Source organism: Excalfactoria chinensis, chromosome 3 (assembly GCF_039878825.1).
Source record: "Excalfactoria chinensis isolate bCotChi1 chromosome 3, bCotChi1.hap2, whole genome shotgun sequence".
NCBI classification, from domain to species: domain Eukaryota; kingdom Metazoa; phylum Chordata; class Aves; order Galliformes; family Phasianidae; genus Excalfactoria; species Excalfactoria chinensis.
Window position 1 is genome coordinate 99,340,950 of NC_092827.1, and position 24,925 is coordinate 99,365,874.

The following is a 24,925-nucleotide window of genomic DNA, read 5'->3' on the forward strand; positions in this document are numbered from 1 at the left end:
AGCTTTGGATGCTTTACCATGTACTACTGTAACAGATTTAATTCCAGTGCCACAAAACATGGTAAACTGTTCACAGAGAGGTGGCAATGAAGAGTGGGTGAATCTGGCACAAGTAAGAGGAAGAAGTAATTTGGATGGAAAATGAATAATTGCAGAGCTCCCACACAAAACCACCCCAGGTGTTCTGAGCAATTTCAAATCATCTCATTATCTAGAGTCAACAGGAGGAGCAGCCTTATTCCCTGCAGCACCAGGAATAACTGTGGTTGGCACACCTGAATGACATCAAAGAGGTGATGGAGCTATAAATATATATATATATATATATATATATATATATTGTTTTGAGCCAGATTGTTTTCTTTCTGAGCTGTTGCACACATTTTACCTGACTTCACAATAAAGTACAGCTTTTACTGGGATAATACTGAGTGTCTTTGAAAGAGGTGAAAGGATAGAAATAAAACAAGGAGGGTCCTGGTACTGGAGACTATTACTCCACAGACAGTGGTGGTACAATTACAGCTGCAATAAAGACTATGTGGGTGACCTTAAAGGCACAGTAAATTCAAAATGACAATTAAACTGGCAGCACATCAAAAAAGACAATATTACATCAGTAGTATAGCTGGCATCTTTTAGATTAGGGAACATTTACAGGGCTCTGGAGCCAGGATGTGATCAGGCTTTTCCATTTTGGCTGTGATGGCAAATAAAAAAGCCTATGTAATCTGAACAGAGATAAAAACAGCTCCATGCAAGAAAGCATAGTATCCTGAGACACCATGATTAAAAAAAGAAAGCCAAGATATTGCAGAGAGAACATCATCGGAATCCACTGAAAGCTGAGACAATTTACATAATCGCACTGTGTTCTGCAACACCTATCACATATGTCTAAGCTCCTAGTTTTAGTGCAAATGTGTACATAACCCCCTGTCCCAGTACCTCAGTTATTCAATAGGATTGTTACCTTGTTCACGCCATCTGCCATTGCTTGTAGTGTTAGCTCTCTAGGTCCATCCACAGTCTTTCCATTATCAGTTGGTCCCCAGCTTGCACTGTAGATATCTATGACCTGAGGCATATGACTGATAGAGGAAGCCTCAATAATATCTGTCATGAATGGCTGGTCGAGCATCCGAATACCTGTGGATTTAATTAGCATAAACATGAACTATGTATCTATCACCTAGCAGAAGATGAAAGCTCAACACCAGGGTAACTCCCACAGACCTAGTGGCAGTCTTGGTCACTTAGCAGTTCTACACCCATCATACACTTTGCATTAGGGTGTGCTAACCCAGCAGGATGCAAGCACTTTAATACCCAGTCACAGCAAGGTGGTGCAGCCCAGAAAGGAAGAAAAACACTTAAGTGCTTTCTAAGTTAATAGTATAATGAATCTGCTATTTGAAAACACCCTTACAACATTCATATAAAGCAATCTCAGTGTTTTATAATAGTCAAATTATATTAAAATTAGGTAGATCATATTTTTAACATAGGAATTGAGTCAGAGTTTCAATGATATGATCCAAGGATATGTCAACTTTATAAAACGTCAGAGCACTGTCCCAAAGCAAGGCAGAGTGTAGGAAAGAGGCAGTGCAAGCCTTTACATCTATCATATTCCCTTATGCAGGACAGTGGTGCTGAAAGCTAAACTCTGGGCCTTTGGATGAGACCTGAGCAGCCAGGGACACATTCCAGATCTCATTATGGCCTTGAGTTGAAGTTTGATGTTTTTCCCAACAGCTTTAGAGCAGAGATGTGGCAGAAGTCAGCACCACAGAGCCAAACAGTGTGAATGTCAGTGGGAGCCTGATTTGGAAGCCAGTGCTTTTGCTGTATGCGATACAAAATCCATGTGCCAAACACAAGGCTGGAAAGAATGGTATTTGGAGAACTGACCCAAGTTGTACATTACTGACCTGCTAATTTAGGCTAGAACCTATAAAATGAATCTCAGTGACTGCGAAATTCCCTGATGTGCTTGTAAAATGCAGGTCTGCACTGAAAGAATTAATGACTGATCCTAGGGAAGTGAGGGACAACAGGCAAAGCAGAGAGATCTGCTTTGACTCCAGGGCAAAAAACAAAAACAAACAAACAAAAAAGAGGTAAAAGAAAGAAAGCACAAAATTCTCTAGATCCTTGCTTACCAATTTCTAATTCCACCTGCAAACACACCTCTGAATCGTGTCCGTAGAGGACTACCAGCTCCTATTCATTTTCCACTGACCACACGGTGGTGCTGCAGGAGCACACTGCCTTCACACAGGAAAGCAACATTCCCCCACATCACTGGGGATCTTGCTTAAGAGCAGGCAAATCTGAACGGCTGTTTGTCTCCAGAAAAGGCCTTCAGCTTTCGATTTTTAAACAACCAGCTTGATGCAGTAGATTATACTACGAATAAAGATGAGGTCCTGCTAAATTCCCATGTCTCAACTCACAGTCCTCTAAAAGTGATTGCCAGAATGTACATTGCATGAAACGCTGCATCCATGGAGGACACATCACCATTACTGTCAGAGAAAGACAAGCACCAGACCTCCTTGGCCAGTTACTCTTTCTTAAGTGACACTTATGGGGGTAACTGCTTAGCACACATAGTTTGGTGTCCTGGAGGTTCTGCTTTGGGCTGTGCAGCTGACAGGCAAAATGTGGCCTTCCACTGACACTTCTGTGTCAGCAGTGAACCAGGCCAAGCAGAACACCTTCCCCAGGAAGCAGTGGGTGCATTCACGATGGAGTTTCTAGTTTCTAGCACTGGGTAATGGAATGTAACTCCTAAGCACCCATCTCCACTTGCTACTCCCTCCCTAAATGATAATACAGAGGTTAGAAAGAGGAGGAAGGGAGCTGCTCCTTTGCAGTGTCATTGAAGAAGCTATATAGGGCCCTCAGTGGAGGCGGCAGAGCCATGGAGAAATTCCTCTCCAGAGCTAGTGTGAGAAGTAAGAAACACATGGCCCGATGCCAGCCTGCACTGGGCAATGCTCCCTGTCTCTGCAGAGCAGTGCTGCATGAGGCACCGCGCTGTAAGGACTGCTCAGGTTGGTACTGTACCTGCCACCTTGGAGTTGTACGCGACTCCCACGCCACAGATGTTGTTGTTGGCAGCTGCAGACACCTCTCCTGCACATCGGGTCCCGTGGCTACAGTGGGGAAAACAGAGACACCATGTTACCCCCAGCTAATGCAGCGGTCACTCTACACGTGCTGGATCAAGGAGTATCACTAGGATACTTGGATGAGTTCACTCCATCCTCAAGCAGCAAATAAGCAGTTTCCCCTCTGCAGCATGAATGACGCTTGCTCTGAGGTTAACACAGAGACCTTCGTTTAGCTGTGAAGTTACTCAGCCCATTTCAACTCTGCCTGTCAAACAGCTTCTGCCTGGTGACCAGCTACTAGACAGCAGAACCATTTCTGGAAACAACAGTGTAAGACTAAGATTAGCACCAATCCACGCATTTTTGCGACCAGGCCATGTGACCTCTATTACTTTGAGCCCCATGAATACATTTTGCTCCTCAAGCACATATCAGGAGCATATCTGTCCACAAAGAATGCTATGGAAAGAGGCAGTGCAGTATCAAGCTGGAGTAGGAGAAGAAAACCACAAGGACCAGCACATTCCTTGGCAGCAGAGCTTAGGCCAGGGGCATCCATCCCTTTCAGTGCCCAGCTGCCTTGAGAGCCACAAGCTGGCACGGAGCTGCAGCTATCAGTGCCCAGATAGCCTGCAGTCAGCTTGAATGTGAGATGCCTCTGCTCTGACACCAAGGTCCAGGTTCAGCCTGACACGCAGCATTTCAAGAACACTCAGCATCTCTGAAGTGCTTTACAGCACTTAGCGCAGACCCGGCTGCTGCTGGTGGCTGTAAGGCAGACTTGCAGGAAGGCAGATCACATTTTTCTTCCTCTTAATTCACCACAGAAATTAAACCGCAGAGAAGATAGAGAAGGGCAATATAATCTCGTTTTAAGACAAAGAGCAGAGATAGCAGAGAAACAAGTGAAACCTATGCTGCTGTCAGTTTGGTTTCCTTTGAGATGCGTCAATACCAATCTTTTCCGCCACTCACATCCATCCACTCTGCGTTCCAGCTGGCATTGCTCCTACAGCATGCTAAGGACTCGTGCAATTAGCACTGCTGTCTTCTAGAGGCTGTGGAGAATCCCAGACGAACCATCCCCAGGGGCAGCAGGATTGTTTTGTTTTAATCATCTTTTTTTTTTCCTCCCTCTGTCCTTTTTAAGCACCTCTGGCAAAGGTGAGTGTAAAATTAATCAAGGGGTGAGAAGGAACACATTCTTTTTATTGCCTGACTCAGAAGAGTATATTTTTCAAGGTAGCCTCCAGAAAGAAAATGACTGCTTTCAAATGCACACAGTGCTGTGATCACGAAAGAGCAAAGATCGCAGGCAAGTTCCTTTTAGAAAGGGAGCAGAGAGGTGAGTGGTGAGGACTTCTTCAGCTGCTGGAGAGATTTCTTTCAACAACCAAGCAGGCTTTCCCTTGTGCCCTCGTTCAAGGAGCTGCGAGGAAACACACCGTTGCTAGGCATTCGTCATCTGGTGGCCTATGAGGCCAGCTAGAAGTCACAAAGCTTTGTTAAAAAACTGCCTTGACTGAGGCTGGGGTGCAAAAACAATTAAATAATATGGGTGGTACCATCGGGTGGACTCTGTCTCACAGAGAGAAAAAATAGGACTATTGGAAGGTCCTCTCCCCTTCCTCCCATCACACTGACCCAGAATGCTGCAAGAAGCCTTGTTCCAGCAGCTTGGGGTTCAGGTAATGTGCTGCTGAATGGAGGGGAAAAGATAAGTCACACGTGAACTACTGCAAATGCATTTGGTTGAATTATTAATGGCAAATAACAGACTTTTCTAATTCAGGCCTATTTGCTGTTCATGTATCATTGATGAATCCACTGCGGTTTCCACGAGGTGACCTGTGTCATGGGCACAGATCACAGCTTCCTTCTCTAAGTGTTCACCTCTTTGCTGCGTTCCGGTCTTTAAAACAAGCAGATAAAAAAATAGTGGAGAATATTTTCATCTACGAATGAGACACACCAAAGGCAAACTGGATATTAGCACACAGAGCAGCTTTTTTAATGAGCATTCTATAAATGCAAACATTTTATACAAACACACATGAAAAAACCACGGTGGACTGGAAAACAGCTTTGTTATCAAAATCTGAGTCCTTCATTTTTGGAAACCATTTCTATTTCTGAAGCCCGCTGCCAATCTTATTGCATGTTTCTTCTATCTAAATGCTTTCAAAAAGAGGTGGTCCCAGTTTTCAGGGCAGGTTGTTTTTCTCCTGCTTTGAAATACATCAGCAAACAGCAAAGGGCAGGATTCTGTCTCCCTGACGCCAAGTGTCTGCAGGGACGGCTATGCTGAGCTGCAGGCTCAGATGTGGGGATGAGCACCTGTGGTTGCCTCAGGTGTTTGCAGTGGGCAGCAGTCAAATACACAGAGCTCAGAGGAACATTTTTGCAGGCCATATGCACTCTTTTCACCTGCATGATGCTCTCGGCCTATGAGCAATGGGAGAGCATTGCTTAAGGGGGGATCTACTTGTGGAAGGAGCCACTCCACCTGCATCTGAACGCACAAAGAACCTGCAGTAATGCTGTGGCTCCTTCTTCCCTCACAGGGTAATGCTGCAGGCAGAAAGAGCTGTTAGATATGCTTATAACAACTCTCAATTAGTGCATTGTTTGCAGTGTATTGATTGGGAAAAAAAAAATGAAGAAGAGGGGAGCAGGTGCTTCTGCTCTGTTAATGAGCACTGTCTGGAAACCAAAGGGAGGCTCAGTGGGATTCTGTTAGAATGCATAATAAATAAAGGCTTTTTTTCTTTCTTTATTTTTATTTTTTTTACCTCTGAAGAATATGGATTTCCAAGACAGGGAGTATTTTTTGCCCAGCAAACTCTCAACCGAGTAAGAAAATAAGAAGCAATAGCAGTGGAAATAGTTATTTTTATCCTGACAGAAAGCTCAGTGCTCTGAGACAGAGGGCCTTGTGCATGCCCACAACACAAAATGAGAGGGCTGTACAGAAAGGCCAAGCTGCCCCTGACTCCCATAGGTACCTCTGCACCACACAACATGCTACCTGCCACATCCCAAACGTTACGCAGCAGCAGGTGTTAAAATTGCTGCCAGTTCCTAAAGCGGGTGCTAAAAAAGCACTCTGAGCTCTGGGGGCTTCCTCTGCTTTTGGGAACTGGGCTTGGTTCAGGTTTCTGCACTCAGCACCCCCCATCCTAAAAATGCCACCCCCATGGTCCCCGAGCTGTGGGTCTGAGCAGTCATGCAGATGGTGCAATAGAAATGGGAATAAGTAACACTGGTGCCCAACCACCTGTGTGCCTCTGCCCTAACAGCAGTCTGACTGCCTGCCTGCAGCTTTCTGCCCACAGCACCAAGTTGTCCCCCTCTAAAACCCACTCTACTTGATTTCACAGAGAGCCAGTGGCTCTCAATAAAGGCCAGAGTGCCTCCAGCAACCCTAGAAAGAACAAAGTAGAATCTGTGCCTATAAGCAGAGCAGCTGGAATTAATGAAATACTCCATGCAAAAACCTCTTCCTTTTTTTCTTAAAGACTAATGACACTTTGCACGTGCAGCTGGCAGTACACAAAAGCCCCTTGGTTCATCTTTCTATAACACAGTCTTCTGGTTCTTATTCTTGAATTGCTTATACAGAAACATATTCTTTATGGAAAAGGGGACATTATCCTATTTTGAGACTGGTCTCCTGCATGCATAAAATTCAATGGGTGAATAAAGAACTTACTGCAAACTGAACAAAATGGAGTCTTTATTGTAGGTTGTTTTGAATGGTTTTCTCGTGTAACTGCAGTCTATCCAGAAGCACCTGTGCAGTTACACACATGCATGGACTGTCATGCATACCATTATTACCACCAGGTAGTAATAATTCAGGAATCAGAAGTTATGGCAATAGCCTATGGATGGACACATCAGCATTATTAACAATGTAGTATAGAAACATGTAGAGAAAAACATAGCTACAACTAATCCTGAACAACTGAGTACAGTTGGTTCATGTTTTAGTCTGGGGATAACGTGAACTCCTGCATCTTGAGGACATCCTGGACTGTGCTGGCAAGAAATGGCTGCTTAACTGATGTGCTGCTCTGTGATTTACCTTGCAAGGCAGAAAATCACCCATCCCACCAAAGGAACCTTATGGTTCATGACAAAAAAAGGGTATTATTTTTCCAGAAAAAGTAATCAAGAAGAAAATCAGCAAAACAGTTGCTACTTTTCCCCTCCTGACTCTCTCTCTTCCAGATGAAGCATCAAAGCAGAATGCCATTCTCAATATTTACAGATCAGGGTGCAGGTAACCATGCTTCTTACTCTCAATTCTTCCCTTGGGTGCCTGAATTCAGCCAGAAGCCCTGAGGCCGGGGGCTCTTCCATATCCAGGATGCTCAAGGCTTTCCTAAGAGAATTCAGGAGGTACCTCCGCCTCTGGTGCTACCTTGCCGAACATGTGAGGACTGTAAACTGTGCCCTACTATAAAATACTTGATAGCAGCACAACTGGTGTTAATGGGGCTTGGCAGAACACACATAGTTTTATGAAGTTCCACACTGAAAGTGACAAAATCAACCATTACCCGCTAAAGCTAAATTTAATTTTCCTCTGTGCCGCTCCACTGCTAAGTGATATCCTTCTGCTACAAAGATTCTTCTCTTAAATAAAGCAAGAAAGGCAGCAGACCTTCACAAATTAGAGCCCCAATCTTTCCCTGACTTTCCATTCACTAATTGGATCCATGCTAGTTTAAAAGTGTCAGATGTCCTTTCCTGAAATAAAGGAGAAATATCATTGGCATCTTGGTTTGGTTTCAAAAAAGAGGTAAATGGGGACACAGCAGCTCCTAAATTCGTTTGATCCATTCCAGGAAGCTTGTGTCTGAGGTGGAAGCACAGCTGCCCCAAATCTTTCTTGTGCTACGTGACTGAAGTAACACTGATTTCTTTACTAGGAGAGTGGTTAGGCCCTGGAACAGACTGCCCAGGGAGGCTGTGGATGCCCCATCCCTGGAGGTGATCAAAGCCATGTTGGATGGGGCCCTGGGCAACCTGATCTAGTAAATGTGGAAGTTTGGTGGTCCTGCCAGGCAGGGGGGTTGGAGCTTCATGATCCTTGAGGTCCCTTCCAACCCGGGTCATTCTGTGATTTCTTTAAAAACAGAAACCAACAAAGCAAAATGAAATAAAGATCCGCACATCCAAAACTCAGAGGCCATTCATGCAGCTGTACTGAGAGATGAAAACTACATCAAATAGATCTAAAGTATTTCTGTAAGTACTATGACTGAGCCCTGATACTGCTACGAGTTTCCAAATCCTCACTGCTGGTGATATATAAACTCTGATGACATCAGTTATATTTAAACCTAGAAGACATTTGCAAACCTCCTTTGAAATGCTCTGAAACAAGGTCTGCAAATCTAAGCCAGAACCTATCCAAGACCCTGGGGAGCATGGCTGAAGAGCCAGAGAAGGAAAAGTGAGTTTTGGGCAATCGTGATGTGTTACGGATAAACTAAGCAATAAACACAGCTGCACTGTTGATTCCAGACATAAAACACAAGATAACAGGTTCCCAGCTAGTATACAAGGACTTCAATTCCTAGCCTGAAATGCTACTCCAGCACAGTCCTTAAATCGTGGTGAAAAGGCAGATGATTCAGAACTTATGTAAGACTTAATTGTTTTTCAGCTGGTCATTCTACACCGTGCTGCTTTTCAGCCTTCTTAGTTTACAATCAAGTGAAAGAATCATTTCTTCCCACCTCAAAGCCTTTTCCTGTCAGACTCCAATCTGCATAAAATTCCTTCTTCCAGCTTACTCTCTTCAAAATTAAATAGCAGCCATACAGCATCGGATGTGGCAGATGGGAAACCCATCAAAATTGTATTGAATTTACAGAGCTGGCTTATTATATTGCCATAGGATAGATGACAGAAAATTGTACATGGCTATCACCCATAAAAGCAATTTAAATACATACTCTTACGGAGCAGCATCTTCATTTGAATACCATAATGAACCACTTTTAAACCATCTATGAAATGACATTATCTAGAGATTATCTAGAAAAATGAAGTCAGAAGTAACATCCAATTTTATATACTCTTGTGAGATTGAAGCTACCATTTTGGCCAGCACAGAATCTAGCAGAAAGTATACATTCCACAAATCTTAGCAAATACTTTTGATTTCCTATGCAAAGGGAAGTGAAGAGCAGGTTAATTGAAACCCACTTACCTGTTGAACCAGTCGTCTGTATAGCGGGGGTAGGGGTAGGGATCATTACTGCTGAAATCGTAGCTTGCTTGAGCATTCTGCAAAACACAAAGTTCAGTGAATGTGCAAAAAAGCAGACATTCTAGGTAAAGCACGGCACATATATCTATAGAAGATCTCATTAAGTATTGGGTTCTTTTTTTCTCCCCTGGAAAAGAAAATGTTATTGCCTCTCTGTGAAATTCTGTGAGAGCCCCATTTGTTTATGTTTCAGCAAACACCGTTTTGGACACTCAACACCATCCCCAAAAGTGCTTTATGATTAAGGTCCTGTTTCAGCTTAATTTGATCACCTCACCAACATTATCATGAGCTACGAGGCTACTCGGTGTGGCAGGACAAAGATTAAACATCGTTTTCCAATCCGTACTGGAAATGACCACACACTCAGGGTCTTCCATCTATTTCTAAACCATTTCAATGGCTATGATTTTTTTTTTTCCTCAAAATTCTAACATGAAAACTGTATTAATGTTCAGGATACGTGTCTCAAAATTCCCTTGGCATATTTTCTTGATCCTTCAGTTGTTTGAACAGCTTCATAAATGCGTGTCGGACCCTTTTGAGAATACCATACCATGGCTCTCCTTTTCACACAATCTAAATCACTCACGATTTTGCCCCATCAGCAAAGCTAAGGACACTCAGCAACTTTTTGATGCTATATTTGAGAAGCAAGTGGAGAGTTTCAGAAAGTCAAGCACATCTTCTTTCTTCTCTCTCAATGAAAAGAAATAAATTAAGGGTGACTGAAAATTAAGCTATTAAAATATTTAGAAGCTTCCTCCCAACTGTATGATCACAGAGTTTGTATTTTAATAAACACCATACACAAGGAGCAGAATTATGTTAATTCTTAATTAATGTACTTACATTCTTTTTAAGATTTGGCTGAGCATGCTATTGAAGATAATTTGAGACTCGCGTCTGAATAGCTTTGCTCCTAAAAACATTCCTTTTCAGCAAATTCTCAGCTCCAGGGGTGCAGGAATAGGCAGTCCATTGGTAGCACCAAAGTCTTTGAATTTTAGATTCAAAATCCCAAACTCCCAAAAACTCTTGTGCCAGAATGAAACAGATGTGATGTTTCAGTGGTGATGTCCTTGACCCTTGGAGGGTAAAATGAAGTATCTTTCTGGTCACTGTCCAGTGAGTTTTTGGGTCATCATTACAGAAAGGTTGGTTCTTTACATCCAATATAGACAATAAATATTCTGCAGTATTTGAATGGAGTCCAGGCTTGCAGAATGCCAGCCACATGGTTCAGTGCTGTTCTCCAGCTCAGATATAGCCAAATACCTTCGTGAGTATCTTTACTGATCAGCCAGTATCTCTAAACTAAGGCCCTGATTTTCTGCCATAAGATGCCTGCTCATTATTTACGATGTAGCCACAGGTTCTCAGAGCTTCTGAGCCTCTGCGCCCAGGTGCATGTTTAATTTACCTCTTTTAATTATCACAACTGCTTATTTAGCACTTTGAATGGCAGGGATCTGTATGAGCAAAGAGTAAATAGAATATGACTTTTCAGCTAGGGGAAAAGGGGAACTTGACAGTCGTCTATAAATCACAAACAGCACAGAGAAGGTGGACAGGGGGTTATTTACTACTTCTCATAATGCAAGAACTAGTAGGAATCCACAGAAATTACCAGAGGGAAAATTTAGAAGCAGCAGAAAACAGCAAGAAGTGCTTTCCCATTGAGCATGTAATGAGTTACAAAATTCATTGGCCCCCAGCAATACAGAGGTCAAAAGCCTGAGAAAAAAAGAGGTTAGACAAATTAATAGAAGATGAATCTGGAAGGGGCATTAGACGCTGTGCTTCCTCCTTCTCCAGTAGTCCAGAAAACTGCAAACAATGGAAGCCAGGAGGACACAACCATGTAGGCATCTCACAGCCTCTGGCCTGGTGATTACGCTGCTTCCCCAGCACCCACTCCTGGCTGGCGGTTGCTGGAGACCCTTTCTACTGTTGCAGGAATTTCATGAGTAACACCAATTGTTCTGTGGGATATGACAACTCATACAAGAGATGGATGATGTACCTCAACTAGGGTCCCGTGTGACAAAAGCTGTGGGCAGCCTGATCTAGTGGTTAGTGACCCTGTACATAGCAGTGGGGTTGAAACTAGATGATCATTGTGGTCCTTTTCAGACCAGGCCATTCTATGATTCTATGAAAAGCCCTGTGGCACAAACATCCCATCGCAGTGAAACAAAGGAGGTTTGGATTCTTCAGTGTTCAAGGGATTTGCAACAAGGATTTGTACAAGGGACCAGGTCTCATCCCAGACATGGCAGTAAGAAGAAATGAGCATCAGTAAAAACAAATGAGTTTGTCAACAGATGATCCAGTCCTGTTCTTTATTAACAAGCACAGTATATTGTGCTAGTAGAACAATGCGAAAAAATGCATCTTATGGTGAAGTTAAAATAGAAATGATGACTCTGAGCAATTTAATTAGAAGACAAAGCCTACTCTGTCAGTCTAGACTTGGAAACCTTTGGAGATAAATGAATTCAAATCCCAAATTAAATAAACTTTCTTACATTGCTGCCTTGGACTAGACATGGCCTGGAAGCTATTCGGACTGCAGATAACTAAGCTCAGTTCCAGTGATTTCAGATCTTTTTCAAACAGCTATGAGCTAACTGGGTACTAAATGTAATTCAACATATTGCCAGTTCCTTACTCAGAATTCCTGGTTTCACTTTCACAGATGACAGAATAAGGGGACATGGCCTCAAGTTGCACCAAGGTAAGTTTAGGTTGGATGTTAGGAAACACTTCTTTACAGAAAGGGTAGTTAAACACTGGAATAGGCTCCCCAGGGAGGTGGCTGAGTCACCATCTCTGTATGTGTTTAAAAAGTGTCTGGATGTGGAGCTCATGGACATGATTTAGCAGTGTGTTGTTTGAGTTAGGGTATTATGGTTAGGCTGTGGTTGGACTTGATGTTTTTTGAGGTCTTTTCCAGCCTGAGTAATTCTGTGATTCTATGATTCTATGACTGTATGGATGAGAATTTAAACTCAGTTGCCAGTCAGCTCAGATTTTTCCTCATCTGGAAGAAATGCAGTTGTACTGACAGGTTCTATTTGACAGGAGGGCTGCTGAAGCTGATTTTTCAGGAAAACATGGGATATACAAGCACATCATGAAAGCTATCAACCACTACTGACTGTTAATTTCCTTGTGCAGAGAATTACAGAAAGAAAAGTCCTTCTAGCTGTGCAGATGTACCACTTGTATCTAGAATGGTGATGGGAAAATGGATTGCACAAATGATTCATAGAATCATACAATTTCTCAGGTTGGAAAAAACTTTAAAGGTCATCGACAACCACACCACAACCTAACTATGCTACCCTAACAACTCTCCACTAAATCACGTCCCTGACCTCCACATCCAGACACTTTTAAACACATCCAGGGATGGTGACTCAACCACCTCCCTGCAGAGCCTATTCCAGTGCTTAACAGCCCTTTCTGTAAAGAAGTTTCTCCCGACATCCAACCTGAACTTACCCTGGTGCAACTTGAGGCCATTTCCCCTCATCCTGTCACCCACCACCAGTGAGAAGAGACCAACCCTGCTCTTGCTGTAAGCACCTTTCAGATATTGGAAGAGAACAATAAGGTCTCCCCTCAGCCTCCTTTTCCCTAGACTAAACAGCCCCAGTTCCTTCAGTCTCTCCTCACAGGGCATATTCTCCCAGCCCTTCACAAGCCTTGTTGCCTTTCTCTGGACCTGCTCCAGTACCTCCATGTCCTTTCTGCACTGAGGTACCCAAAACTGAACACAGTACTCAAGGTGAGACCTCATCAATGCCAAGTACAAGGGCAGGATGACTTCCCTAGTCCTGCTCACCACACCATTTCTGATACAAGCCAGGATGCCATTGGCTTTCTTGGGCACCTGGGCATATTGCCGCAGACTGAAGCTCTGCTCTATGCCCCATGTAACCAGCAGTCAGACTATGGAAAGTTTGCTTTAGAACAGCTACAAACCAAGTTTGCAACACTCTTCCAAATCTTCCAGTATATATTCACTTGATTTTGGATGGCTGCACTCGGAGGAAAAAGATATCTAATTTAACAGGAACTATTGACAAAGTGCAAAATTAGGAAGAATTCTTGGAAAGAAAACAACTGCTGACTGCAAGATTTATCTTCATTAAGGTCTTTGGAAAAAGACGGTAAGTTTCATCTTCATGAGCGAACATTCTGCCCACGCTATGAAAGCAGTAGAACTGGTAATGAAACAGCACTGACGAGTACAAATGGACTGCTTCAGGTTCCTAATTTAATGATCAAATTCTCAAATATCTAAGCTAGAATGTATTTTATTTTTCCTACCCTGTTCCCCCACCCCTACAGCAAGAAAAGGAACAGCTTCAGCAAGAAAAGGAACAGCTTCAGTTGGTAGCCAAAATGAATCACCTTGTGTTTTGGGAAGTGAACACTAAAATCTGTGACCTGCCATTCTCCTCCACAGGCTGGCCCTTCCAGCAGGCAGCAAGAGTCTGCTTATCACTAACTCAGGAATGAGGTGGCAATGAAAACCAGTGCACATGAAGATCTGCAGAAGCATAGTGAAATAAAAGTACATTGCCTTTCAACTCAAGTGATCTGGTTTTCCAGTTTTAATGTCCTACCAGTAGGTATTTCTCTTAGGCTTGATTTATCTGATATTTGGTTGTCAGTATCTGAGATGGTTGCCCAGTCCTTTTTACCATCAGTGGAATGATCAGATTCAGGAAGCAACTCAGAGCCATCAGTTTTAGGCACTGATGTTAGGCTGGAGTCTAGACCCGAACAAGTCCTGAAGCATGGCATTAGAACAAGAAAAATCCTACCTCTTGTGTTCAATCAATACCAGTTCCTTGTTGTTAAATGATTTAAACCTGACCTTCATCTATCACCATCAATGCATAATTACATATAAATATTTTCTACCATATAACAGAGATGGCTGTTTTGCTATGAAAGAGAGCAATTATTTTGTATTTAAAGGCATATATCTACTTTTGCTATCTAGCTTTCCACATCTTTATCCCAAGTAAGACGCTAAGAAAAAATGTTGACGAGATTCTTTCAATCGTTTCCTAAGTAATGGTTTATATATCAGGACACAAATGGATGACTTTTACCTGGGTATAAAGTTCAGCTTTCCTTAAAATAAGCTTTGCCTACCCAGGGATTGCCCTGTACTTTAAGAAATATATGCAGTACCGTCTTCTCTGTAAAACATTCATTCTGTATAATACAACAATAACAGTAAATCAATTGTCCCATGTGTTGCTCAGATCTGTAATAAAATTATGTACCTTGAGTAATGCAGCAAGCTCATAAATTTTTATATAGCTTTACAAGCCTCTAAAGAGTAATTCACATATCATAGTATCATAGTATCATAGTATCATAGTATTGTGCGAGTTGGAAGGGACCTTAGAGATCATCGAGTCCAACTCCCGGGATTCGAGCCCTCTGTGTAGCAGAGCGGCACTTCTACCCCCTGCTCCACAGGGGGGGATTCGAACCCGGGCCCCCTGGTGTTGCAAACGGGAATTCTACCGCTGCGCCACCGGAGGCACACAAACTTATAATTCTCTTTTCCTCCTTAACTCAATTAATTTGCCTATACTTACATGAAAGTCCATGAAACAAACAATTAAAGACAAACATCTGCTGGCCACAATCTGATTCTATTAACAATGTTAAAGGACTGATGAATTTAACTCAGAGATTTAAAACAAAAGAAATATTTTTTAACACAAGTGACACTTGTCTTACCCTCTTCAAGAAACTGCAATTCCTTGTAGATGAGACAGTGAGATACTCTGTGCTTGTTTGAGTCCTTTAAACAAAGGGGGAGCAAACCCCCGAGCTCAAATTACAACATACCACGTCTTTGAGAAACTACTGAAATAACAGTGCATGTCATATGGTGGGAAGTGCAATTCACTTTTGTAGACACAAGCCTAAGAAAATGGAACATGCTTGCAATGAGGCAAAGAGGAAGAGGCAACACGATATTTTGCCTAGGAGGAATGCTATAAAGCTTAAAGGTCATTAATGAAAAAGAGTCACAGCTGCTGAGTCAGTAGTCACACGGTAACCATCTTCTTTCCACCATGCGAAGCATGCCGTTCTATATGTTGGTTGGACTTTTTTCATCTTGTTTTGTTCAGAAGTGGGGAATGAAAACAAAAAATCTGCAAATTCTTAAGTAGCTCTGCTTTTCCATGAACTAATTTACGTGTCTCAGACTGCTATCCAGCAAATCCAGAGCTGAATTCAGGACCTTGTCAACATCAAGAACACATCCACAAATGAGTTGCATTCAAATATATTAACCATTAAGAGCTGGCAAATACTTTCATCTCCCACCAGAGACATAAGCTTTTTACCCAGTTCTTACAGGTATATTACAAAAGAAGGAATACTCAGTCATACCTTGAATAATTTATAAGACAGCAGCACACTTTTCTCCTTTTCAAAGCAGTCACAGAAAAATAAATACAAATCTCATTTGAAACAGATGGAGTAGAGAAGCGTGCCAGGTCCAGAATACTATCCAAGGTGGCCATAAACCATCCTAGCACTCAAGGTTCAGTTATTTGTTAGAGGTTCTGCTCATCCACCAAGTGAGCAAGCACTCAGTATACCACAATGGTGATTTCACAACACAGCACAGAGCAGCTGAGTGGAATAAAACACCATAAAGTAAGTAATATAAATAAAAAGGTGTGAAAGATTACTGAAATAGGATTCTTTGAAGCCACCATTACTTCATCGGTAGCTACTATCACTGCATTGCTCTTAATTAGTTTGCCCTACTTCTACAGCAGTGTGGATTTCCTTGCAATATTTGCTGGATAAAGCTGGTTTGTGGAAATGTAGAAGGTTTTGGAGGAAGCTCTGACTTTGGGGAAATGACGAATGACCCAATTTGTCCCCTCAAGTGATTAGTCTTGTTCTTAAGCAGCCTGTTAGCTGCTAAGGAAATCACTTTCCAACTTCCTGGATCTATTTAAGGGGGTGAGAAGTCTTTCTTTAACTGGACAGGTTTGTAGTTACCACTGCAAAAGTTCTTACCTCAATTCCCTTAACACTCAAAAATTTAGGTTTAGATAAAATACCAGGTAAATTACAGCCAAAAGAGTATAAACTATTATCAACATTTGGCTAATGCTCCTTTTATAAGAGTGAAGGCATTTGAGGTAACAGATGTTACCATTTCTAATAATCCAGTTGTCAAAATTTATAGGAAGACATGTTCACTGTGTCACCTGTGATATTGCTTCTTATTTTGCAAAGCAGAAAACCTGGCACAGCTTAGGTATTAAAAACAAGATATCTTAAAATGCATTCTTTATCTAGATTAGACAGATTTCCTTTGTCAAGTAACTGATCAGGTTCTCTTCATCTCATTTGGCGCTACCTCTTATTTACCACTTATCTTATTTTTCACTGATTTCTTTTCTGCTTCCCCTGCAGATCAAAAAAACAAATGAATCAGAAATCCCAGATGAGTTACATTGCCAGCTGGCACTCTTGGGCATGTAAACAGCCTCAAAGTAGAGCCTGCAGCTAAAATTAACTCACAAACTGTTTCACATGGGGATAAAGCACCTATATAGTAAGTGCAGCAGTGAAACAGATCAATCTAAGCACAACCAAGTTTTTCAGGCTTCAAATAATAAAAGAAACAATCCATTCAATTTTTAGCTATCAAGACTGCTGAGTGTTTTCCCAGTACAGTAAACCAGATGCATTCAGCTACATGAAGTCTAGCTCATTGTGGCTGCTTTTTGTTGTTGCTTGGCTCAGAGGTATACAGTCAAACAGGACAAAAAATAAAAGGGAAAGAAAAAGAATCACAGAAACTCAGAGAGAAATTAAGTTAATATTAATGTTTTAAGAGTGAGCACATTTTTGATTCTTCCTCCACACTTTTCAGGATGATGTGGAAGAAACCTGAACAGCATCAAAGCTGTTAATTACTTAAGAGTGAGAGCTCTTCAAAGCAAGTTAATTTAGAAAAAAAATGAGACATTTCTACTCAGCTAAGCACTGCTTAAAGTTGAGAGGATGCAAAAGAACTCTGAGATATGCCTCAAACATACTGAATGCTCATAGGTAGGCATGTTACTGAAGACGATTACTACACCAATTACAGGTAATGAGTCTCAGGGCAAGTGACAAATTTAAAGCTACACAGCTTCAGCTTACGAAATGAACTCCTTGATTTCTTTAACTCAGGGCAAAGGTATTTGCAAAGACAAAACATGGCATCTGAGCAGCCAGAACCAGAGAAGCCCTTGGACCATTTCATGATGTTAGCAAATATGAAGAGCAAAATGAATTTTACTGAAAAATACTGTTAACACATACTTCATCCAGCTTAGGTGTTCTGTCTTATTAAAAACCCGGCCTGCATTCCCTTACCAATACATGGATATTTTCCCCCTTCAGATTACTCTTCTTTTGTATTAAAGTGATCTAATACACTGGGACAATAATAAGAGGTATGAAGCCAGCAGCAGAGCACCAAGGTTCAGGTCCATTACTCTTATTTACATTCCTGTAAGAAACAGACAACGTGTTTGTTGATACACCAATATCATGTTGGGTGTTGAGCTGCAGTAAAGGTTGTGTTTGCAGAGCTGTGATGGCAGCCAGCACTTCCAGCCTCTGTGAGGGATGAGCTGGAAGGACAGGGAGCTAAGCTCTCTCTCACTCCTCTCAATGGGCACAATTCAGAGCCTACCAAAACCAGCCACATAATACCATAATACCACAGGCAGGATTTGGATCACATCCAACACAAAGGCCTCATTCTTAAGTGCCACGTGGTTTTGTAAGGCACAAGTTTTTTGAACATTGAAAGAAAATCTGTAGCTCGGAGTCTGCAGTACTCAGCAGTAACTCATGCACAATTCTGAAGCATGACACAGGGGAAAGAGTCTGCTTGTGCTGGCAGAGCAAATGCTGCCTTGCAGCTGAATGGGGCCAGCCCCCTCCTTGACCACAGAGGCATTGCAGTCAGAGTCAGTAAAAACTGATCAGTTATCAGCAATGCTTCCAGCAAAGTGCACGGATACTGGACATACAGTTGTAATAGAGCTCATAAAACAAAACTGGCAGGCTATTGAGGCTGGACATTTAAACAAGTTACAGTAATTGTGTTTGTACAAAACAGGCAAACTGCAGCTTTGGAGAAGATGGAAAGCAATTGTCTTAGATGGTTTGGTGAGGCAGAGACAACAGATAGGCCTAGTTGATAGTGTTTGTGGGGAAGAGAACTGGGAGAGCTAACCTTGTTACACAAGAGCGCTAAAAGTAAGAACTGGCAAGACAGTAAGGTGGATGGTTTCTCCTTGTTCTGAAAGGTTTCTCAGATGAGAAGAACCATCTGTTAACAAGCACTCAAGCAGTTTCACCTAAATGGCATGAGTATGGATGATGACAAACGGACACAAAAGATGACACTGCAGGTAGATCAAAAGGAGGCGAACAGTCCAGAGACTTAGAAAACATAATGCAAACCATTACCTACATTTCTTTCACCACAGAAGCAAACAGAGGCTGATTTATATGCCTTAGAGTTACAAGGTCTCGAAGATCTACTCTTTTATTCCAATTGTGTGCTGACCTAGGAACCCAAGGAACAACTGGATGTTGTGTTGAGGAACATGGTTTAGTGGGAGCTAAATCAGTAATAGGTGAATGGTTGGACTGAATGACCTTTTAGATCTTTTCCAACCTCAGTGATTCTATGATTTTATGACCTCATTAGCATAGTTTGAGTGCACTGCAGGAGAGTATTCCTAAATCTAAAATCTATCAAGTCATGCTGTTCTCAGGAACTTTAATGGACTAGTTTATATGCTTTTCTATTAATTAAAAATCACTTCCTTTGTTTATTCTACGAGAGAGATAGTGAAACCACTGAACAGATAAATCCCAAATTTCAGGGAGATAAGGTGAGACTGCAGAACAATCTCATGTAGATCTACATACACTGTACTGTGACACCATTTATGCTTTCAAACAGTATGTGATCACTCCAGGCTCTTTTCTTAAATTATTCTGTTTGATTAACAGCTGATGTCTTCACAGTAATTTATTGGGTGCATAAATTGAAGAAATGTCCTAGACATCATTAGCTGACAATGAGAGATTCACAATTACATCAGTCAGACATCGCTTTTGACTGGTATCGCTTTTGACTCATTTTTCAACTGAATTAAACGCTGCACTGAATTAAAGTGATTTTGTTTCTCACAGCAATTAATTTTTTAAAACATGCACAACACAGCGTTGAAATTACGATGTCCTTAAACACAGCACACATTTTTGTGCTCTCGTTTGTACACGTTCAAAGAGAGGCATCTCCTTTAATAAAATGCAGAACACAACCTAAGAGTAGAGAGTAGGGGGAATGCGTGACTGAGTTATGCACTAGCACACCCATTTAACTTTCACTGAACAGCAGCTACACAGCATGGGAAGGAGCAGAAGCTTCATTAAATACAAGGTCCTATCCTGTAGTGAAAGACACTATCCTGGTTGGTCATGTTTCTACAGCTTTTGGGATCCTTATTTGCTCTGCTGAAGCTATGAAGCCTGTCTCTTGCGATGATTAAAAAAGCAATACACAGAGGTAGAAATCCTATAAACCTGTTTGTACAGTCTGCCAAATTACTGATTGCTCTGGATTTAATGGAAAGGCTACTTCAGTGAGACCAACATTTTATCAGACATTGTGCACAGCTATTTTGTTGCTCTGTAAGAAACACTCATTAGTTGCATTGCTTCTGTTGGGAGCGCAACAGAAAGTACATGATTTTTAAGTCAAAGCAATGTGAAATCAGGCAGACATTCAAAAAATATCTTAACAATCTACACAGCACACTAGTTCATCTACAGAGAACTATTAACATGGAACACATGAATGCATACAATGAAGTTAAACAATGCAAAGCAAGCAGCTGCATCAAGCTGAAGTGCCAAAACCAAAAATGAACCAAAATAACTTCCAGGCATAGTGAAGGAGAGGTGTTTAAATACTGGAGTCCTTTTGCATCTTTATTTACTGTATTTAGGCTAGCATTTGTTTGCACATGATAGCAGGTTTCTTATGTCTTCTCGCTTTCCTCTCCTGGAGGCTTATCCAAAGGGCTCCACCAAAACTCCCTTTTGCATACCACTGTTTGTCATTTGTACATCCATTAATAAACAGAGGGTTTGAGATGCTTCTTGCCAACTCAGCACTGGGTCTAAAAGTCTATTCTTGGCACCTATCAAATTTTTATGAAGCTTTTTTGAGGGCTAAACATTCTTCACAAGCAACATCTAATTCAGACTTCCCTGGTAAGACCTTAAGTAGACAAAATGGAACTACAACATGAACTTTAACGGAGTTCCATTTCAATGCTGAAAGATTTCAACATCAGTAGCATCTGAAACAGGACGGGCAGTTAAAATAACTATTTTCATTAAAAAAAGAGGAACTTCCAAATGCGAAAACTGCAAAAAATATTTTTGCCTTTTTCCAACTAAAAATGTGTCATTTTCTCTTTGGGGAATTAGAAGCTCCTTATTTAATTTTGCTGGACATTGCTTTAATATTACAGGATACAAACTGCCAACAGGAAAATCTGTACTTGAACCTGTCCTCCTAAGCAGACCACGAACTAGAGCGGTATTTTGTTGCTGCTGATTTAAGTCAGAAAGTTCCAGCAGACAATTACTTAAAGTGAGAATTGAATCGATCTAAAATAGAAATATTTTACTTGTATTACCCCATGGACATTCACAGTTTATAAAACGCTCATATTCGCAGACAAAGAATATTGTACTATTGGAAGATTTCTGGCTGGTTCCAAAAGCTAAATGGTGTCCAGAAAAGAATGTAATATACAACCGAAACAGAACAATATCAGATCCCTCCTTAGCAAACAGTGAGGACTGATATCTTTCCTCTACTTGCCTTGTCTAAATAAAAGAAGGAACTAATTCCAAAATAAACTTCCTTGGAGAATGCAGGAGAGAGGCACAAGCCAATTTTACAAGTGCTTGTCAGAACTGATGAAGAAATGCCCTTATCTGCTCTTCCACCTCTGCACATTTCTCATTTCAAGCCCTAATTTACTTTCCCTGAATGATGCCTTAAGTGAAAACTAATACCACTGCTTAATGATTAAAGTGATTAGCCACCTTACACTTTCTCGGTGTGCAGCTGATTAATTAAATACACGGATTACAGGGAAGAATAACTGCTGTGGATAATGTGTGGTCCTTAGCTTATAAAATGGATATCTTTGGCACCACGTCACATTGCTTACACACGAGGCACACATTTAACATGACAATATCCTCTTCAGGTGGTTATAATACAGCAGAGAGCTGAAAACTTTTTGCAGCATTCATTGTTTGGAAATAATCTCAGGTAAGTAAGTGCAGCTACCGTACATGAATCTTTCTGATTCTGAAAGAACTGTACTTTAAGATTATTCTACAGCCAGCATAGTTGGCCTGAAGAGGTTCACATCCATGGAACAATGCCAGCTTCAGCTGTGTAGATGGTGCTGAACACCGAGCACGTGGAAAGAGCCAAATATTTGGAGCCTGCATCTCCCACAATGGGCTTTGGGAAATGCATTATCATAACACCTTTTGATATGAGAAATTCTGTTTTCAGCTACAAAAACAGCTCTGTGTGTGACACAAGCTGTCTCTTGCTAAGGTCAGTTGTGACTCCTTCACAAGTTGCTGCCTCCTCTGCAGCAAAAGCCTCTTTCTATCGCTCGTGGCCACACTAAATAATCCAGAGGAGAAAGAGTTTTAAATTCTTTTTGGCTCTTCCATTCTTAATTGAATTGAAAGCTATAATGCATTGATAACATCTATGATTACAAAACATTCTTATTTTTCATGAAGTAAGGAGACACTGATGTCTCCCTTACATAGCACCGTGGCTTCTCTCGCCCAACAGCAGTCACTATTTTAAGTAGCTATAAGACAGAGAGGAGGAACTGTGCAGCCATCTTAGGTAAACTGCAGCACATGAGCTCCAGTGTAACATGTACCTGTAAAAGGAGGTGCTGCAGGGAGCAGGGGAGGAGGAAAGGACTGTTGGAGGGGCTTCATAATGCATTACATGATATTAAGTATTTTCTGTACATGGCAAACCCAGACCAGCCTTCCAAGTATGCAGAGCACCCCTTTTGCCTGGCTGATCTTATCAGAGGAGGCATCAGCTCTTTTTCACCTTTCTGGATGTTCAGAGAAAAAAACATTGCACAGAACAGAGAGATGAGTCCAGAAGCTGATCCTGAATGGAGTAACAGAAAAAAAACCCAACCTGCCAAGTCTGACACGGAGATCTTCATTCCCTTCCCAGTAAATTCTAATTCATGCTAATGAAATCTCACCGTCTTGCATATCCTTAATGATTATCTTCCAAGCACTAAAACTAGCTTCTCAGCTGCTAGAAGCCATTTGGGTAACATAAACAGTTGACAGAAGGCCATCAGTTTCTGTTGCTAAGGCATCAGCCAGCCTGCATCCTTCTAGCCTGGCAAAAGAGAGGTTTCATTTTCTCTCTCAGCAATTTCTTGATGAAAATTCTGCCATAATCTACTTCAAGAACATCCATCAAAGTGTGCAGAGCGAATTTGCAAACTGTTAGAATGATGCGATTAATCCCAGATTTTGGCAAATAATTTTTAATGGATATGCTAGCATTTATTTTAGAAAATCTATTTGCAAAATACCCAATCCCAAAGCAATGCATTAAAAAAAGAAAGAACCCAAGCAATCTAAAATCCAATTAGCAATGTATTGAACTATCTGAAACAGTTTGTTCTTTATCTTTTGATATGGTAATGTCATTTCAACATTGCAATTAAAAATAGGTACTAGCAATAATGACCAGGATGTAGAGTTTGCTCACGAAATACCTTTGATGTATTAGCAATAAAGCTTTATTGACATTAAGTGCATAGTGTATGCGTTCAATAAACCTTTGAAATGTAGTAGGAGCTGCAACTGTGACAGGCTCTTTTGAAGTTCTCTCTGTAGGAACCTGATCTCCTCTAAGTAACTCAAATCACTGATGCCAGGCAGGGAAGAGCATGACTGTGATATGGCTCAGCTCTAAGTTCCCTCTGGATTCCCTAGGTTGATATTAACAGTAGCATGGAAACTCCGGGAGCTTTTCAAGGCCCTCAGAGGGTTTCCTCCACATTTTTATCTTAGAAGGGCAATGTTTTTCTTACCATCACTTATCAGTGAATTCTGTTTGACTTGGACATTACATCAGTTGGGATTTCATTGAGGTAGATGAACAGGGTCAGAGTAGCATGGTTCAACAGCTGTCAACGGAGCCCTGTCAACTTACAAAATCTCATCATTAGGAAGAATTTTAGGAGAGATGCTGATGATTTACAGTGCTAAATCACTGACATACAACCTCCAGACCAATTTGCTTACCCTTGTGATAGCATGCAAAAAGAGGCTAAGAAAAAAGAGCCTTTATACCATAGCTAACTTTACTGCAGATACCACAGTGTGTAATTTATTGCCTGTTCTATTTCTTCTTTCTTTTGTGGCTGTAAAAATTATTCAGTGTTGCATATTTTCCTCTAGTAAACAGTGCAAATTCCAGGTCATAGCAGACTGCTATATGCTCTATAGCTTCTCTGCTTATATGAAAACCATCCTAAAAGTATCCTGTGTACCCCTTGGCAGGACGGGGGCACCTGTTAGCATAACTGCTGGTGACAAGGCCCCAAAAGTTGAGAGATTGCTTTGCCTCTTGAGCTGTTGTCAGTTGGAGAGAGAAGACAGGCAAGTCCACAGGGAAGAAAAGGCAGAAAGTTATGTTATCTGAACATATTATATTACTATTGATCACTAAGAACTGCTGCATGATTCCCATTTTACAAGTATCAATACTTTTTAAAAAGTTTTCTGTTCAAACAGTCGCTTCTTGTTCTTCCATAATACATGTTAGACACGTCCTCTCCCTCGCTCCCTCCTTCATTTTTCTTTAAAAGGCTTTTAGCTTCTGGAAGAGTTCAGGCATTGAAACCAGCAATTTTTTACTCCTGGTCCGAGTGCCTTGGTGGGACTGATTTTGTTCACCAGTGCTAATCGGGGATAAATCCACTTACACGAGATCATCAGCTCCCTGCTGCTGTAAATGGGATAATGCAGCTACGCTGACCTTCACCAGCAGACATGAGTGAAGTATGAGAGTTACAGAATACAAACTCATGTGAGGGAGAGATCAGTTCGTATTTCTGCTCATGGCACAACAAATCTGTTTGCTCCCTTAGGCTTTTCTTTAAAAGAATGTACTTAGGTTTGTAATGCTCAACCCCCACCGCTGCTGTTCTCTTTTACTAGACACATCTAATATGCAGCCCTTGTTACTTTCCTTCTTTCTCGCTCAGATGCTGCATCTCACAGAAGTCAGTCCTGAAAATTGCTGGCTTTGTAAGCACAGTCTGAGTTGAAA

The 24,925-nt window shown here is 41.4% G+C and overlaps 1 protein-coding gene across 1 annotated transcript in view; it reads right to left on the reverse strand.

Annotated features, from left to right (window-relative positions):
- Positions 1 to 24,925, reverse strand: part of PCSK2 (proprotein convertase subtilisin/kexin type 2) — a 95,114-nt gene that overhangs the window by 16,570 nt on the left and 53,619 nt on the right. The window contains exons 6-8 of the mRNA XM_072333809.1: positions 9,349 to 9,425; positions 3,076 to 3,164; positions 974 to 1,149 (exon numbers count right to left, since the gene is read on the reverse strand). Coding sequence (XP_072189910.1) covers positions 974 to 1,149; positions 3,076 to 3,164; positions 9,349 to 9,425 — 342 coding nt within the window. The remainder of the gene's footprint in view (positions 1 to 973; positions 1,150 to 3,075; positions 3,165 to 9,348; positions 9,426 to 24,925) is intronic.